The sequence below is a fragment of the Xenopus laevis genome, chromosome 4L (genome assembly GCF_017654675.1).
Source record: "Xenopus laevis strain J_2021 chromosome 4L, Xenopus_laevis_v10.1, whole genome shotgun sequence".
Taxonomy (NCBI): Eukaryota; Metazoa; Chordata; class Amphibia; order Anura; family Pipidae; genus Xenopus; species Xenopus laevis.
Genome location: NC_054377.1, coordinates 124,665,803 through 124,682,202, shown reverse-complemented (window position 1 = coordinate 124,682,202; position 16,400 = coordinate 124,665,803). Strand labels below are relative to the sequence as shown.

At 39.8% G+C, this 16,400-nt stretch overlaps 1 protein-coding gene across 2 annotated transcripts; it reads left to right on the top strand.

Annotated features, from left to right (window-relative positions):
- The first annotated feature begins 11 nt into the window (after positions 1–11).
- Positions 12–15,318, top strand: nicn1.L (nicolin 1 L homeolog). 2 transcript variants are annotated; one of them, XM_018258944.2, is made up of 7 exons: positions 12–146; positions 2,956–3,123; positions 3,993–4,178; positions 11,614–11,727; positions 13,115–13,186; positions 13,622–13,726; positions 14,682–15,318. In XM_018258944.2, the coding sequence occupies exons 2-7, from the start codon at positions 2,992–2,994 to the stop codon at positions 14,721–14,723; spliced, it is 651 nt and encodes a 216-aa protein (XP_018114433.1). In that variant the 5' UTR covers positions 12–146; positions 2,956–2,991; the 3' UTR covers positions 14,724–15,318. The 2 variants fall into 2 exon arrangements, with proteins under 2 accessions (XP_018114433.1, XP_018114432.1); XM_018258943.2 differs by having other exon boundaries at positions 53–192.
- The last annotated feature ends 1,082 nt before the right edge of the window (positions 15,319–16,400 follow it).

Genomic DNA, 16,400 nt, shown 5'->3' with positions numbered 1-16,400 from the left:
AGAGTAGCAACTGACAGACCAGCCTTTGCTGAGCTTACTCTGTAATGTCAGCTGACTACAGTGTTACTGTACAACCCGTTCTACTCTTGATCTCACCGCTTGATCGATCGGCCCACTGATTGGTCTTTGGAGAGCGCATGATCCGGGCTAGTACCATTCGTTTGTCTCTTCTGGAGTCAGTCTGCAGATAATGTAAATTGTCTCCCTGTCATGATGATATTTACCATTGTTGCCTGTGCTTCATTGACCAAAAAGCGAAAAAGGGATAGACTTCCAGTTGAAAAAGGAGCCCAGATGATATATAAAAAGTAGAAAAATCTTTATTAGGACATATTCAAGCCTGACGTGTTTCTTGCCAAGGGTGGGCAATGAGTAAAGGTGGCCGTAGACATAGAGGTTCGATCTTTTGGCGATGTCAACAAACAAGCGGATCTCTACAGGTTATGCCCACATTTAAGTGGGCGACATCGGCTGATCCGATCGTAGGCCCGTGGATCTGATCAGAATGGATCCGATACGGGTGGTCGGATCGCGGGGCTGCATAGATGCGGCCGTGATCCGATGAGATCTGCCCGACTTTCGGGCATGTATCGATCGGGGAAGCCCATTGGATGGCCCCACACTCGGTCTGTCGGCAGCTTTTATCGGCCTGTGTATGTGGGCCTTAAGTGCCCACCCTTGGCACGAAATGCATCAGGCATGAATATGTCCTAAAAAAGAATTTCCTACTTGTTATATATCACCTGGGCTCCTTTCAATTAACCGTAAGTCTATCCCATTTTCGCTTTTTGTTTTATTCCATTTAATTACATGGACCTTGGACTGGGGGTCTTTTTGGGATTAGACTACTGTGTATGATTTTGGAATTCACATTGATCTCTGGACTATGCTCAATTAGTAGAGGCACACACCACAGCTATATAGTTTATTTGCTTCATTGACCCTTGTACCTATTCTACATTCACCCTCTGGGCTCTGCAAGTAAAGACCATGCTGCATGTTTATTACCATATTCTCACCTTTATATTTCCTCATTGCCCTCCTCCTAATCACTCTTCAGCAGCCTTTACATACCCAGATTTTGACTGGTACTGTTCCTGACCTTGACCATGCTTCTGTACCATCTGTGCATGTATACCAGATTGGGGGTGCTGTTAAAATGGTGGTTCACCTTTTAGTTAACTTTTGGGGGCAGATTTATTAAAGGTCGAGTTGTAGTTAACCAGAAAATCTTGAGTTTTCAAGTCAAAACTCAAATTTTCAGGTTAAAAATTTAAATTTCCAAGATTTAATAATTTATATTTAATATAAATAATTTAGATTTAATTAATTTATTATACCCCTGAAAGCTTGAAAAAACATATATTTATGAAATGCAGCATCTCCCATATTTTATTTGTTACAAAGATACAAATGCTTGTAATATGAATGCCAAAAGTCTTCTGACCAGAACAGATTAATGTTGAGTATGTATAAGAGTATTAAAGTATGTGGCATGGTAGAGATCCCACCATGAAAAATGCATATACATGTTCTTGGTTCTCACTTCAGCTTCTCCAAATGTAAATTTTTTTTTGTGGGGAAAAAAACTTGCATTTTTCAAGATTTATTATATCCCCAATACTGCCTTTCCAGGGTTTTTGGGCAAAAACTAGAGATTCAGGGAAAAAGCATGAAAGGTTTCGATAGAGTTTATTGAGTTTTTCACGATCCGATTAAATCACGTTTTTTTTATTCATAAATGAGCTTAAATCGGGCATGATAGTTTGGTTGAGCTTTTTTAATTAGCATTATGAGATAAATTCAGGTTTTTTTTTGATGTGTGCTACAATCACCAAAAATGTTATTGACTCCAGAAAACCATTTATTAACTAATCCAAAATAAGTAAACACGTCTGTATTTTCCAAACTGCCAATCTTTAAAGTTTTGATTTATTTAATTTTACAGAATTCTTAACAATGTGATGCCTATTATGCATAAGGTGACCATAGAGATCCTAAAATTAAAATAGTCCAAATGGATTTTCTAGGGATGCATCGATTTTCGCATCTGTATAACCATATGAATCTTTTTTTTTTTTTTTACATTTATACTCCATAAGTGTTGCAGGACAACTTACATGGGTTATGCATTATAACAGTTGGTGTTAGGGAGTATTCATAGGATACAGAAAATTGCCCTTTATTTTCCTCTGTGCAATGACTTTAAAATCTTGTACATGTTCTGTATCATTGGTGGCTTCTAGTCCTACAGGTTTGAGATGACCTCTACTTTTACCTCTAATATTTGAAAATATGATGTATCCCAAAAACTGGCTACATTTATACCTGTAACAATGTGTGCATTTAAAATGGTATTAATAAGCCAGACTTTTAATTGTTTAAACTGGGTTGCTTGAACTGATATTTATCTTCTGAAATAGATACAGTAACTGATATTCACACATTAAAGTAGGGTGAGTGCCCCTGGTTATGATATTCAGATAGTTCAAATATTCCAGATCTTTATGCAGCAGAAGTGGTGCGTTTTACACTATGCAGTTAGGCTCACCAACCAAATTATTTGCCTTTCTATCTTAAAATTTGGAGTTCTGTTCTATTCAGCAGGCTTAGCATGGGCCCAAAAATAGATACAAGGGCCGCAAGTTAGTGGAATTGAAAAGGAACTTGTCTGTAGTAATATAGGTGATGTGCACTTCAGTATTTCTTTAATAGATCAGTTTGATGTAATGCTATCATCTGCCTCTTGTCGGCCATGTATGGGCAGTTAGTATTTCCAAGCAACTGTGTGCATATAAATTGTGCTGATGACTGCAATGCTAAGAGGCAACATTTCCATATTGTTAAATAATTATGTAAACTGGGTTGCTTTTCCCTGAATTAAGAAAGGAAATACCAACAATACCAATAAATATTTTTTTTAAAATAATTTTTTGTTTTTTTGCATTTGTTCAGAATCCTTGCAAGACCTTCATCTCTGCAGTGTAAATCATGGCCCAGGAGTCCGTCCCTTACACAGTCAAACCCCCTGTCCCATTGCAGGTGGGAGATGTGAAGACTGAAATCAGCCGGCCTGGTGTGTACGTCATCGATGTCACATTTCCCAAAAATCAGCCGGTTGATGTAAGTGCAGAACAGTGCTACTGTAATCACTTTTATTTATTTAGTCTTGTTACTTGACTAATGACACACTAAGGGGGTTATTTATCAAAGGCCGCATTTGTGAGTTTTTTTTTCTACCTCGAATAAACTCACAACTTGAATGTTTGCTTATTTCTGAAAAAAACCTGAGATGTAAAAAAACTCGAATTAATGTAATGGGGAGGAACTCGAATACACTAATTGAGTTATCGCTGAGTTATAGCTTTAATTGATTGAGTTTTCGAGAGCAAACCACCAGAAAAAAAAATCATGAAGGCTAAAAACATCTTCAAATGGTTCAAGGGACCTCTGCCATTGACTTCTACATGACCTCGACAGGTTTTCACTGGAGTATTTTCGGATTATCAGCTTCGGGTCAAAAAAAATGTGAGTTTTTCTTTTTAACCCAAAAAATTTGAATTTTTACTGAAACTACCCTCCAAATTTTTCAGGAAAACACAACTCAACCTTTGATAAATCACCTCCTAATTGTTCTCGTGTTTTCGGTACTAAAAACTGCTCCATTTTGAAACCATTAGATATCAGTAGGTAATTTAGCACTGGTAGAGTCACTGGTAGAGTAAGAGCATGGGAAGAACAGAGCATAGTGCTGCTGCGACTGCACATTAATATAGCAGTGCTAGTAATGACTCACCATATCTGAATGTTGATGTCTCTAACCAAGCATGAGGCAATTCTTTACTGGAGAGGTGGGGGTAAAGAGGAATAGTGTTTCTCTATACTTTACAATTGGGCCATTTTTTATGTGATGGTTGCACTTATATTAACACAATATTAATATAGGGCATTGAGCTACATTAATACTCCCTGCTCTGTATCTTACATCTCAGGTTCAGGAGATCACATTTAAGAATTATTATACTGCTTTTCTGAGTGTGAAGATCCAGCAAAAGAGGCCTTCAGAGTCAGTGGCCTGCCCTGCTGTATGGCATACATGTATCCGAAATCTTCGTCTTATGCCAAACCCACACACAGAGGAGGGATCCCAGGACTATGTGTCATTGCACAGACACCAGGTGAGAGGGAACAGAATGCAAATGACAAAAAATGCAACCCAGAAAGAAGAATCAGACTCCAGTTATTACAGACCTACAGAAATCAAGATCTCTTGTCACCTTTAATAACTGCAGAAAGTTTCCTGTCACTGTAATAGAGCATAGATAGCAAGCTGGGTAGAAATTATTGAAGAAGCTAACAACTGGTCAGATATGAAGTATGAATACTATAGAGGATATACAGATCTTTTTTTGGCAAATAAAATAAGCGTGGGTACCGTATTTTACAATTAATAGTGAAAACTGAGGACAAGTTCTAAAATTCTTCATGGCAGTTAACTCTTGGACAAAAATGTTGATCTCCTTTTAGCTGAAGAAAAGACTGTTATTAGGTTGTGTTGTGTTGTGTTTGCAGCTTCTTGTGCTTTTTCCTTATGTTTTGCTTAGTGAATTTTCAGTTATATAGATTTGCTGGTTGTCTCCCTTAGTTGGGCAATAAGCTGGGCAGCCATTTTTTTTAAAGTGATACTGACATGGTGATGTCAAAACCTGGAAGAGTTGTATATTGTCGAAAAAGGAACCCCTTATTAATCAATTTATTAAATATACATCCCTTGTTTGGGTTAAATTTCGAAATGCATTTGTGCTATATAATTCGACCCTCAATTAAACAGGGAAAATTATGCCAACTATATATTTCGCTAGTATATCCCCAAAAACGACCCAACAATGATTTTATCCGTAACTTAATCAACAATAAATTAGTGCAATTAATTACACCTCCTTCAATTAATTACGATATCTAAACTGCAAGTGCTTAAATAAATAATTAATTGGACTTCAATCCTTAATTCTAAAGTGGCTTGTGCTAATGATTGTCAATCAACAATCCACAATGAATTAGTGCAATTAATTAACCTCTGTTTCATTACACAAGTTCAATTTCACTCCAGTGCAGTAACCAGCAAGTCAGCTGCTTTCATCATTTGCACTGGTTGCTATGGGTTACTGCCTTTGTAAATATTAGCCCCAGTAAAACATAATAACCAATCAAAAATGAGTTATTGTCTGTCTTCCTCAGCTAGATCGATCAATACTCTTTTTTGTTGGTTGCTACTGGTGATTGCACCAATGACAGATCTGTCTAAATCATTGGTTATAATGTAGCTCCACAGGCCTTTTCTTTTCATCTTGTACTACTAACTTTAACTTAGAGTCCTGGTGCCTTTGAAAAAAGTAGGAAGAAGTACAAATGTAAAATTAAAGAGGATAGCCCCCCCCCCCAGTTTTATTTATAATGAAAGAAAAAGTATTTCCAATGAACTCTCCCATGTTCATTAATACAAATGTAAATGGTAATTTAACATAATAAAAATTGAAAACAGCATTTTCTGGATGTGAAACCATGCAGCAGAATAAAGCTCTCCTCAAGGTCTTTTAATCAGCTAGCACCTGCTACATTTTTTTTTCAGCCGTCAAGACCAGTAATTCACTATAAATTGCCAGGCAGCTACTGCTTTAAGTAGCAATTAAGTTTAGAAATACACGAGGGGCGTGGTTAACTGGCAATGTGAGCGGACGTCTTTTTGCTTAGCTCCGTAGTTAGCCTACTAAATCCGGCCAGATATCCTGACTTGGGTGGTATGTAACCCGCCTTTTGACTCAACTACTTCTACAGAACTTAACAGATGGGCAAGAAAAAGCAACAAGCCGCTGAATCTTCAGATATTAGAGCACATCTCCGCACCGCCGCGAGGCCCGCCAAGATGGCGGAACTACGCAGTGCCGCTCCACAGCAGCAACAACATGCTCCCTCCTCTCCGCTACCTCTCGATGATTCCGGGGACCACTCGACAACTGATGATACGGAGTCGGGGGCAATATCAGCCCCAAACTTCCACTCGTCACAAGTAGGTGACCCCTTGGGCGTAACAGCACTGCCTCAGCCTGCTGATTTAACTTTAGCGGAAGTTGTTACAGTCCTAAAGGCTACTATACAAACCTGCCATGCTGCCACAATGGCGAAGGTTGAGGAATTAAAAGTGGACTTTTCGATACTTCGGCAGGATGTGCAAAAGGTGAGAGAACGCACTACTGAGGTTGAGAGGAGGGTAGGCGGCCTAGAAGATCTCTGTAACCCTATGCCTGATCGCATTGAACAACTGCGTCATAGGCTTGACGCTGCGGAGGCCAAAGCTGATGATTTGGAGAATCGGCTCCGCAGGAACAATATAAGGATTGTAGGCTTTGCCGAAAGAGCTGAAGGCCCGGATACTACCAAGTTTCTGGAACGATGGCTCCAGGAGGAACTTGGTCCAGAGGCCTTCTCCACTGCCTTTATTATTGAACGTGCTCATCGTATCCCAGGTAGACCACCGCCCCCTGGGGCTCCTCCGCGGCCTATTATTGCACGGTTTTTGAATTTCAGAGACAGGGATGCCGCACTTGCTGCCGCCCGTCGTAAAGGGGAACTACGGTTTGAGAATGCTCTCATTTCCCTATACCCTGATTTCTCCAACGACCTACGTAAGCAACGGCAACAATTCACAGCGGTTAAACGGCGTCTCCGAGAAACGGGTCTCCAATATGCTATGTTGTACCCAGCCAAGCTTAGAATCTCAGCGGATGGGCGCACTCACTTTTTTACTACTCCTACTGAAGTCTCCAAATGGCTGGACCAACAACCGCAGTCGCATAGGCAATCCTAAGTTCTCATGTTCCACTCTTATAGCAGCCCTGCAACACAGTTCTGGTTTGGTAACGTATTTCTCTCCACACACTTTATCGGGTAACCCACATGGCTTCCCACTCAACGCCTCCTGGCTTAAGTGGGCCTACGGAGCTACAACGGATTACAGGCCCTGCTACATACACGGTGCTATAGCACAACTTTTGTTATTTGATACAGTTCAATTGTATTGATGCATACTGCTCTCTTTTGATCTGCTGGTTAATCTAACTTGGTGTACGGTTTGGGTACACCCTCCTTGGTTGTAAAATGTTAAGGGTGCAAAACTTCTCCACTTTTGGGAGAAGTAGGGTGGGTTGTGTTGGTTATTTCATGTCTCTGCTGTCCCTCTTCGCTATCTTCTCTTTTCTTCTCTTTTCCCTATGCTATTTCTCTTACGCTCTGCATCTCTCTTTGGGAGGGAGATGGTTCATTGGTTTGTTTTTATGCAATGACGGAGATAACTGCTATATCTTGGAATGTTAGGGGGCTAAGTTCTCCATTAAAGAGATCCTTGGTATTTAGCTTTTTACGTAAACGGAACCCCCATATTATCTGTCTCCAGGAGACTCACTTATCCCAAACTACTAACTCTACCTTCCTTAGAAAACCCTGGATTGCACAGTCCTATCACACGGCCTATTCCAATTATTCTAGAGGTACCTCCATTTTGATAAATAAGTCACTCCCTTTTCAACTCCTTCATTTAAAGAATGACCCGGAGGGTAGGTTTACTCTTATACAAGCCTCCTTAGCTGGTATGCCATATATTCTGGTTAGTGTATATGTCCCTCCTCCTTTCCAAGATATGCTATTATACGATTTACTCCACCATATTGCGGACCTGCCTCTTGGCCCGACATTGATACTTGGGGATTTTAACGCAGTCATGAATGGGGAGCAGGACCGCTTATCCCTATCTACTTTAGGCAGGGCTGACCCTGGTGGCTTGAGAAGCTGGGCACAAACCTCAGGGTTTGTAGATGTCTGGAGGGAATGTAATCCCACCAAAAAGATGTTCTCTTGTTACTCTAGGGGAGCAATGTCCAGAATTGATCTCGCTTTTGCCTCTCCTGACTTATCTTCCAAAATAGTCAAAGCAGAGTTTCTTCCCAGGGGAATCTCTGACCATGCTCCGCTGCTAATTACATGGATTCTGTACCCAAATCCTAAAAATAAAATGTGGAGACTTAGCCCGCACTGGATTACCCATCCAGATATACAAAAAACTATACAACTCTCACTCACTACCTACTTTCAAGAGAATATTAATACAGCCTCCCTGCCTTTGGTCTGGGATGCAATGAAAGCTTTTATTAGAGGAGAATATATTTCAGCTATTGCCTTTACTAGGAAGAAATCGGCCTGTTCTTTAGCTGACGCGGAGCATGGACTGCGGGAGGCTGAGGCGGGATATATTCGGAACCCTACTGAGCAATTAAAAGATCAATACGTTGTGGCCCAGAGGTTATATGCTCAAATACAATGGAAGAGCGCCCATAAAAAACATTTACATTATAAATTTGCTCTATATGAGAAAGGCGACAAAAATGGTAAAATGCTAGCTTTGTTGGCAAGAGAGGATCAACCCAGGACAGCTATTCACGCACTACAGCTAGACGATGACACGCTTCTCACAAACCCAACTCAAATCAATCAAAGCTTAGCAGATTACTACCAAGCCCTATATACTTCTAGAATCAATAAACATCCCAATGAAGTTCGAGCTTACCTTCACCGGCTAGGTCTTCCCAATCTCCCTCTAGAATATAGAGAACTCCTGGACCTCCCAATACAGGAACAAGAAGTCCTAGAGGCCATAGCTTCACTTCCATCTGGTAAAACCCCGGGTCCCGATGGTCTGCCAAACGCTTGGTATGTCTCGCATGCATCTACTCTAGCTCCACAACTCACTGAGTTATTTAATCATTCCCTAATTTCGGGAACTCTCCCGCCATCATTTGCAGATGCCACAATAGTTCTGATTTTAAAGCCTGGTAAGAACCCGTTACATCATTCTTCCTATCGACCCATCTCACTTATTAACTCGGACTCTAAAATCCTAACAAAGGTATTAGCCAGACGCCTCAACCTTGTTATTCAGTCTCTAGTTGCCCCTGACCAAGTGGGCTTTATACCTCATAAAGCTGCTGAACTTAATCTTAGGCGGCTGTACACTAACATTGTTGTGACATCTGATAATCCAGGTACCAGAGTCATTGCCTCTCTCGACAACGAGAAGGCATTTGACTCGGTTGAGTGGGTTTATTTGTGGGAAACTCTGAAAATGTTTGGCTTTCGCAAAAAATTTTTGGCATGGTTGCGGATGTTATATAATAATCCTACTGCTAGAATACTGTCGAATCTGGAACTCTCTGAACCGATAACATTAACTAGAGGTACCAGACAGGGTTGCCCCTTATCGCCAGGCCTATTTGCGCTTGCTATGGAACCTCTAGCATGCCTTATTAGGGATAGCGAAGAAATTAGGGGCTTTGAATTGGGCAATCTCAGGGAAAAAATTTCCCTATTTGCAGATGACACCTTGCTTTATCTACATGACCCGGGCCCCTCACTGAAACACGCCTTAACCCTAATTGATAACCACACTCTTTTCTCAGGCCTCAAAATTAATTGGACCAAATCCTCTCTATTGCTGTTAGATCCGAAAGCTTCTGAGGTAATTGACCCTTCCCTTCCACTGACACAGGTAGACACGCTGAAATACTTAGGGATACATGTACATCCGAACCTGGATAGATATAGGTCATTGAATATTGACCCTCTAATGGACTCTCTCCAAAAAACAATTGAAAAATGGCTCAAGCTCCCTTTATCATTACTTGGCAGGATAAATTTGTTCAAAATGAAGTTCCTCCCCAAGTTCCTCTATGTATTTAGACAATCACCAGTTTGGCTGCCTGCCTCTTTCTTTAAACTGCTTAGGATGCAACTTAACAAACTCTATTGGTCTCCGGGAGCTACTAGGGTTAAATACAATGCCCTGACATCCTTGCTGCAGGAGGGCGGACTAGCTGCCCCTGACATGTTTGACTATTTTATAGCAGCCCAATTGACACCTTTGAGGTGGTGGCAAACCCCAACGCCTGAAGACCCAGTGACACTTCTAGAAGCTCAAATAGCAGGGTCGCTTGAAGGGTTGTGTAATCTGATTTATAGAAAGGCTTCTTTCTCTACCAATATTACTCCAATGATGCAAAATGTGGTTAAAGCTTGGCAGTTGGGCTGTAAGAGATTGGGCACGGGTGCCCGGACCCTATCTCCTCACACCCCATTATGGTTTAACGTTAATCTGTCGCAACTTCTTACTGTACCAGACCCTCAGCTATGGGCTTACTACAATGTGAAATATCTCGGGGATTTGTATTTAGATAATGTACTTTTTTCCTTTCAACAACTTAAGGACAAATTTGGTCTGCCTAATGGAATGTTTTTTCGTTACCTACAGTTGAGACATGCTCTCACTCAACAATTTCAGTCCAATGCTCCCAGGATTGAACTTTCCCGACTAGAGACTCTAGTACGCAAGGAACATCTCACCAAACCACTATCCGCAATATACTCTTTATTGCGTACCAGCTACCAAACCACAAAGCAGGAACTGCTGCAGAAGTGGACTGTTAACATTCCGGATCTTACAATGGAGCAATGGTCCTATATTCTGGTTAATTCTCTTACCCCCTTGATCAGATCCAGGGACCGACTTATTCAATTTAAATACTTGCACCGGGCCTATTATACCCCCTACACTCTACATAAAATGAATCCAGATTTCCCGGACAAGTGCAACAGATGCAATAGCCCTAATGCAGATTTTTTTCACATGGTCTGGGAATGTGCCCAAATCCAGCACTTCTGGACAGAAATAGCTGATTATATAACTCAGCTTATGGCTATGCCAGTGGAGTTCCACCCTACGGTTTTACTACTCAACTACCTACAGGATACTACCTCTTCAGGAACAGAAAGGACTCTGCTCACCTTTCTCCTGTTCCATGCAAAACGGGCAATAGCCATAAAATGGAAAGACGAGAGTCCTCCTACCCTACACTTCTGGATAGCTCAGGTGGAGCAAACACTGCCCGCTCTGGAACAGATTTATTATGCAAGGGGGTGCCCTACGAAATTCAATAAAATCTGGACACTTTGGTTGTTGCGAAACGAATCTTATACTAATAGAACTGTAACTATTCCGACCCAACCAATGGACTGGCTTGAAGCCCCCACTTAAACCCTGGCTGACTAGCATTATTTGGATTGTCCAAACACCAATTCCTACTCTGCATATGGTTTTCAATGTGGTTGATAGTTTATTGCAATGTCCTAATGTCTCAAGTAGGCTTTCAATAACTTGTGCTGCTGGTTTATTGCTTTGTTTCCTGTGCAGATTGGTCCACCCCCCCCCCTATTTCTTCTCTACACTGTTCTTCTTTTTCTACTTCTCCTTTCTTTCTCTACTCTTGTCACCTACCTCTTTGTTGGGGATCCCAAGGTTGTAAATCAAAATACGGCTTTCAGAGATACGAAATGCAATATATCTGTAATAACTTTTTTCCTGTATGCACTTTATTTTGTATGCTTCTGGAAGTTGGAAAAAAATAAATACCTTTTAAAAAAAAGTTTAGAAATACACTGCAAAACTAAAGTTCTACATAATTCATTCTAAAATAATCTGAATAATGTATGTTTGTATATATTTCCTTTTAGATGCTGTGTGATACAGATCACGTGACATCGCTCCGACTGATCCTTAGGCAGCCGTCTCCAATCTGGCTAAACTTTAATTTGGAAGAGTTGCAAATAAATCCCACTAAGAAACAGGTTCCAGATTCATGATGTATTTTAGCTGCAGAAAGTATTGTCTATGCCAAAAGGGGGGTTGCAGATTGCTGAGCAATGCACGGTTTTAGCATAGGAATTGGAGGCTGCTGTTTTCATGAACAGCTGCCATAAACTTCCTTAAAATATCAAAAAGAATATATCAGAAATGCATAGATCTGTTGTCATGTACCAGACGATCATTTCACCATACAGGCAAAGGCATTCACCTGACACATTTCACATAACCAGACGCATCTTCACAACATCCCATGACTACATTTGGTTCATATTTTCTCCCAGATACTCAGGAACCCTTCTCACTTCAGGCCCTTTTTATGGCTTTGTTTACAAACTCAGACGTTAAATTACCAGCCCATGAGCAAATAGCTCTTATAAGTCTACTATAATGTAAGATGGCCATTAACTGAAACTCCAAACTGGCCACTAAGGTGCTGAGCCAAATGGGTCTGATAGATTATATGGTTACAAAAATTCACTGGCACTCACGGTTGATTCAAGCAGGGAAAATCCCTTGCGTGTTTATTTGCAGCTGTGCAGGTTGTACCCCTTTGTCAAGCATGCCGCGAGTGCCAATGAATTTTTGGAACTGACTGTCTGGGAGGGTGCCGATGCCTCCATCACCGCGCACCAGGGGATATCTAAAGAAGGCCAGTTTGTGCGAGCGGGCCATACATTCCAGATTATATGGTGAATCTGGCAGTTGTATTGGCTAATCACCTGACCTGCAGGTAATATCAGCCCATGCTCTAGAAAATTAAAAGAAAGATCTGATTCCTGTCTATGGGTAATTGTGGAGGTGCAGTTTAGCACTAGTAATGCAACCTCCACTTTCCATAGGCTCTTTAGAACTGCCTGTGTCAGATTTTAAGTGTCCTCGATCAAGAAGGTTTACTTATCCATTATCCGGAAACCCATTATTCAGAAAGCTCTAAATTAAAGATAGGCCATCTCACATAGACTCAATTTTATCCAAATAATCCAAATTTTAAAAATATAAAATATTTCCTTTTTCTCTGTAATAATAAAACAGCACCTTGAACGTAATCCAAACTAAGATATAATTAATCCTTATTGGATGAAAAGACAGCCTATTAGGTTTATTTAATGTATAAATGAATTTCTAGTAGATTTAAGGTATGAAGATCCAAATTATAGAAAGATCTGTTATCTGGAAAACCCAAGGTCGCAAGCATTCTGGATAACAGGTGCCATACCTGTACTCTTATGGGTAATATCTCTTATGGTAATAATCTCTTCATTCTCATTATGTCTAAGTGAGCAAGGAAACATTATACGAAATAACCGTTTTTGTTTCCCTACACTCCTGAGCAGTTGATATTTTTATTTTTTTTGTCCTTAATATAAGAGTCCACAAAAAAGGTTCTCGTGTTGGCTTTCTCGCCTACCTCAAGAGGAGCAGCTACAAAATCTACACAAGGTGAGTGAGTTTAAGAAGTTGCCATGTTTATTCTGCAGAGTGAAGTGAAAGAATTTAATTGTGCTTGCTAGCAAACCACAAAGATGGACAGAAGGAGCTGAAACTTGTTGAAAAGGTTAAAATGTTAAATAAAAACTTTCAAAAAAAATGTTGAAAGTTAGATTTGCACTTACAAAAAAAATGTAGATGCATGTTTTATTTCTCTTCAGTCAGAAATAAACTTTGCAATTGTTTGTATGGGTTTATACATATGCTTGGTTATTGCTGTGAAGCTAAGTGCCCTTCTGAACTGTTTAGTGTAATAAAATAGTCAGGAGATTCACCATTGACCTCTTCTAATAAACAAGTACGAACAAAAGCTGTCGATGCTTTATGGGGGCAAACAAGAAGAAATGCAATCTTTTCTATTTTAATAGCTTGATTTCCCTTTTCTAGGGCCTCCCAGATCCTGACAAAGTGTCAAGTGAGATGCAACAAATGTGGGTGCTGACTGAAATGATGAGAGCCAATCAGAGTACAGCGAACGTTGGGAGATTTGATGTGAGTATATTGGATCACCTGCTTAAAGGAACAGTAACACCAACAAATTTGTGTTTTAAAGTAATGAAAATATAATGTAGTATCGCCCTGCATAGGAAAACTGATGTGTTTGCTTCAGAAACACTATTATAGTTCATATAAACAAGCTGCGGTGTAGCAATGGTGGAAATTGACAAAAGTCTATATGGCACAGGTTAAATAGTGGATAATAGATAACACCATTATGTTCTACAGACCTTATCTGCTATCTGCTGTGTAAACTGAGCCTTTTCTCCTTTGAATGGCTGCCCTCATTGCTACACAGCATGCATGCAAGCATTTACGTATGTTAACAATAGTAGTGTTTCTGAAGCAAACACGGCAGTTTTACCAGTGCAGGGCAACACTGCATTATATTTTTATTTTAAACATTTTTATTTTTTGATGTTACTGTTCCTTTAAGGAGCGATATGGGCACAGTCTAGCGTGGGGGGGGAGGAATAAAATAATGTAAATCAGGAATGTCATAAAGCTAGTAGTGCCACACCCATAGTAAGTAACTCACAATAACCAACAGCATTTTGTCATCACTGGTAGCAATAATTAGAACGCCTTATGTCCTATAGCCCTCAGAAATAAACAAGCTGATAGCATGTCATACATAACGGAAACAATATTGTACTGTCTTGCAATTAAATATCTGGCTTGTCCCTAATTTAGTTTGATATAATGCCATATAGGCTCCAGTCATTGAAGGTTCTTACTAGTTTATTGGGAATCCTGGATCCTTTAAGTTAGGCCATCTTTTTCTGTTTTACAACAGCTAAAATCCCATTAAGTCAAAAACTGTTGTGTGATGCAGGGAATAGTGGTTCAACAACAGCTAAAGACAGCTTAACTAGAGCGCTGTCGGTTGCAGATTCTTACCCATGACAATTGACTCTTGAGAATTATATTTTTAATTGTTTTTGTCCAGGTGGATGGGTGTTATGATATCAACCTCCTGTCATACACGTGAAATAATCAAGAAATGTCGGACGTGGCCATTACTGGAGTCTTTCAAAGGAATTAAGCATGACCTTGTTCTTGAACAACAGTAGGAATTTTCAGGCTTTACACTGATGAACTAGGCATCGTAGGAGCTCATTATCAAATCGTAATATAGCCTTCCTTCTGAAACGAACAGAAGACAAATTATATTATATTCATCTGGTGTCTGTGTTATCAGGGCATCATCAACAGGAGAGAGACACATTCCCAGTCCTTACAACTTCCTGTTGACTCCTGATAACAGCTTTGAGATTAACAAAACCCATGTAATACACTACAATTATGTTTAACATTACTGGCAGATCTTCTGAGCACAGATCCTAGCCAGGATTTTGCTACAATGATGTATATGGAATGACATCTGACTCCACTCAGAAGGAAATAATCAGTTTAATAGAGCAGAAAATTATGGCTGCTTGAATTTGTTTGAGTCTCTAAATAATGCTTAGAGTGTAACATTATTATTTATTATGGCAGCTCACTAACTAATCGACTTTATTGTGCCTGGCACTTCTGATCTGATGGTTTATTTATTCGTAATAAAATTTGAATTGTAAGTGGTAGATCAAGGCAAATGTTTTATTTGTGATAGGCTAGATATGTATTTATTTATTTGTCACGTCTAGTAAACATAATAATAAACAAACTTCTCCTGAATAAAATATTTTGTTATAAATGAGACACCGGGACATTTGGTTGGCCCTTACCCTACCCCTTTGACAGGAAGCAGCTTCCCATTTTCCCCCCTTTGCCTTGTAGAAGGCCTGATAAATGGGTTGTGGATGAAAATACATTACACGTTGCAAAATACATTTTAGCATGAAGGGAGCTTGATGCTAAAATTCTGATTTGTGTTTTTTAACCAGGTCTGATATATCAGGCAGCATGAGGGCAAGAAGTGCCCCTGAGAAAAGAACACTAAGGGGCAGATTTATTAAGGTTTGAGTTGTGTTCTCTGCGAAAAATTGAAGTTTTCAAGCTTATTTTGGGTTTAAAAAACTCTAATTTTTCTAGGTTGTTTTTTTTTTTAACTCAAATTTTTCCACATTAGTATACCCCGACCCTGGAAATATCTTGGATCCAAAAATACACCATCTTATACCTGTCGAGATCATGGAGAAGTCAATGGCAGGGGTTCCTTGAACCATTTGAAGATGTTAATAGCCTTCATGATGTTCAAGGGTTTTCCGGTGGGTTTTGCCCAAAAACCTGATCAGTTTAAGTGATTCGAGTTCTTTTCCGCCGAAAGCTCGATCAATTTGAGCTTTCAGGTTGTGAACCCCAAACTCTCTAATTCGAGTTTTATCATAAATTAGAAACCATTCAAGTTGTGAGTTCATTCGAGGTCTAAGAAATGCTAACTTTAAACCTTTGATAAATAACTCCCTTAGTATGCCCGCTAAGGGATAATAAAAATCAGCTTGTTTTGTGTGTATACAGTATATATTGGGTAAATATGCCCCATAGATAGTATAGGGCTGTATTTTGGAGCTGCATGATTGAATCCATGCTATAAAATAAAATCTGCTGAGTGAGAACCTTGCAGTTAAAATTATAATAACACTAAAAACCCACTATCCCTATTCTCATGCTTAAAGCAAAGATAATTGACATTGCAGCTAACGAAAGATTGTCTTACATGTTG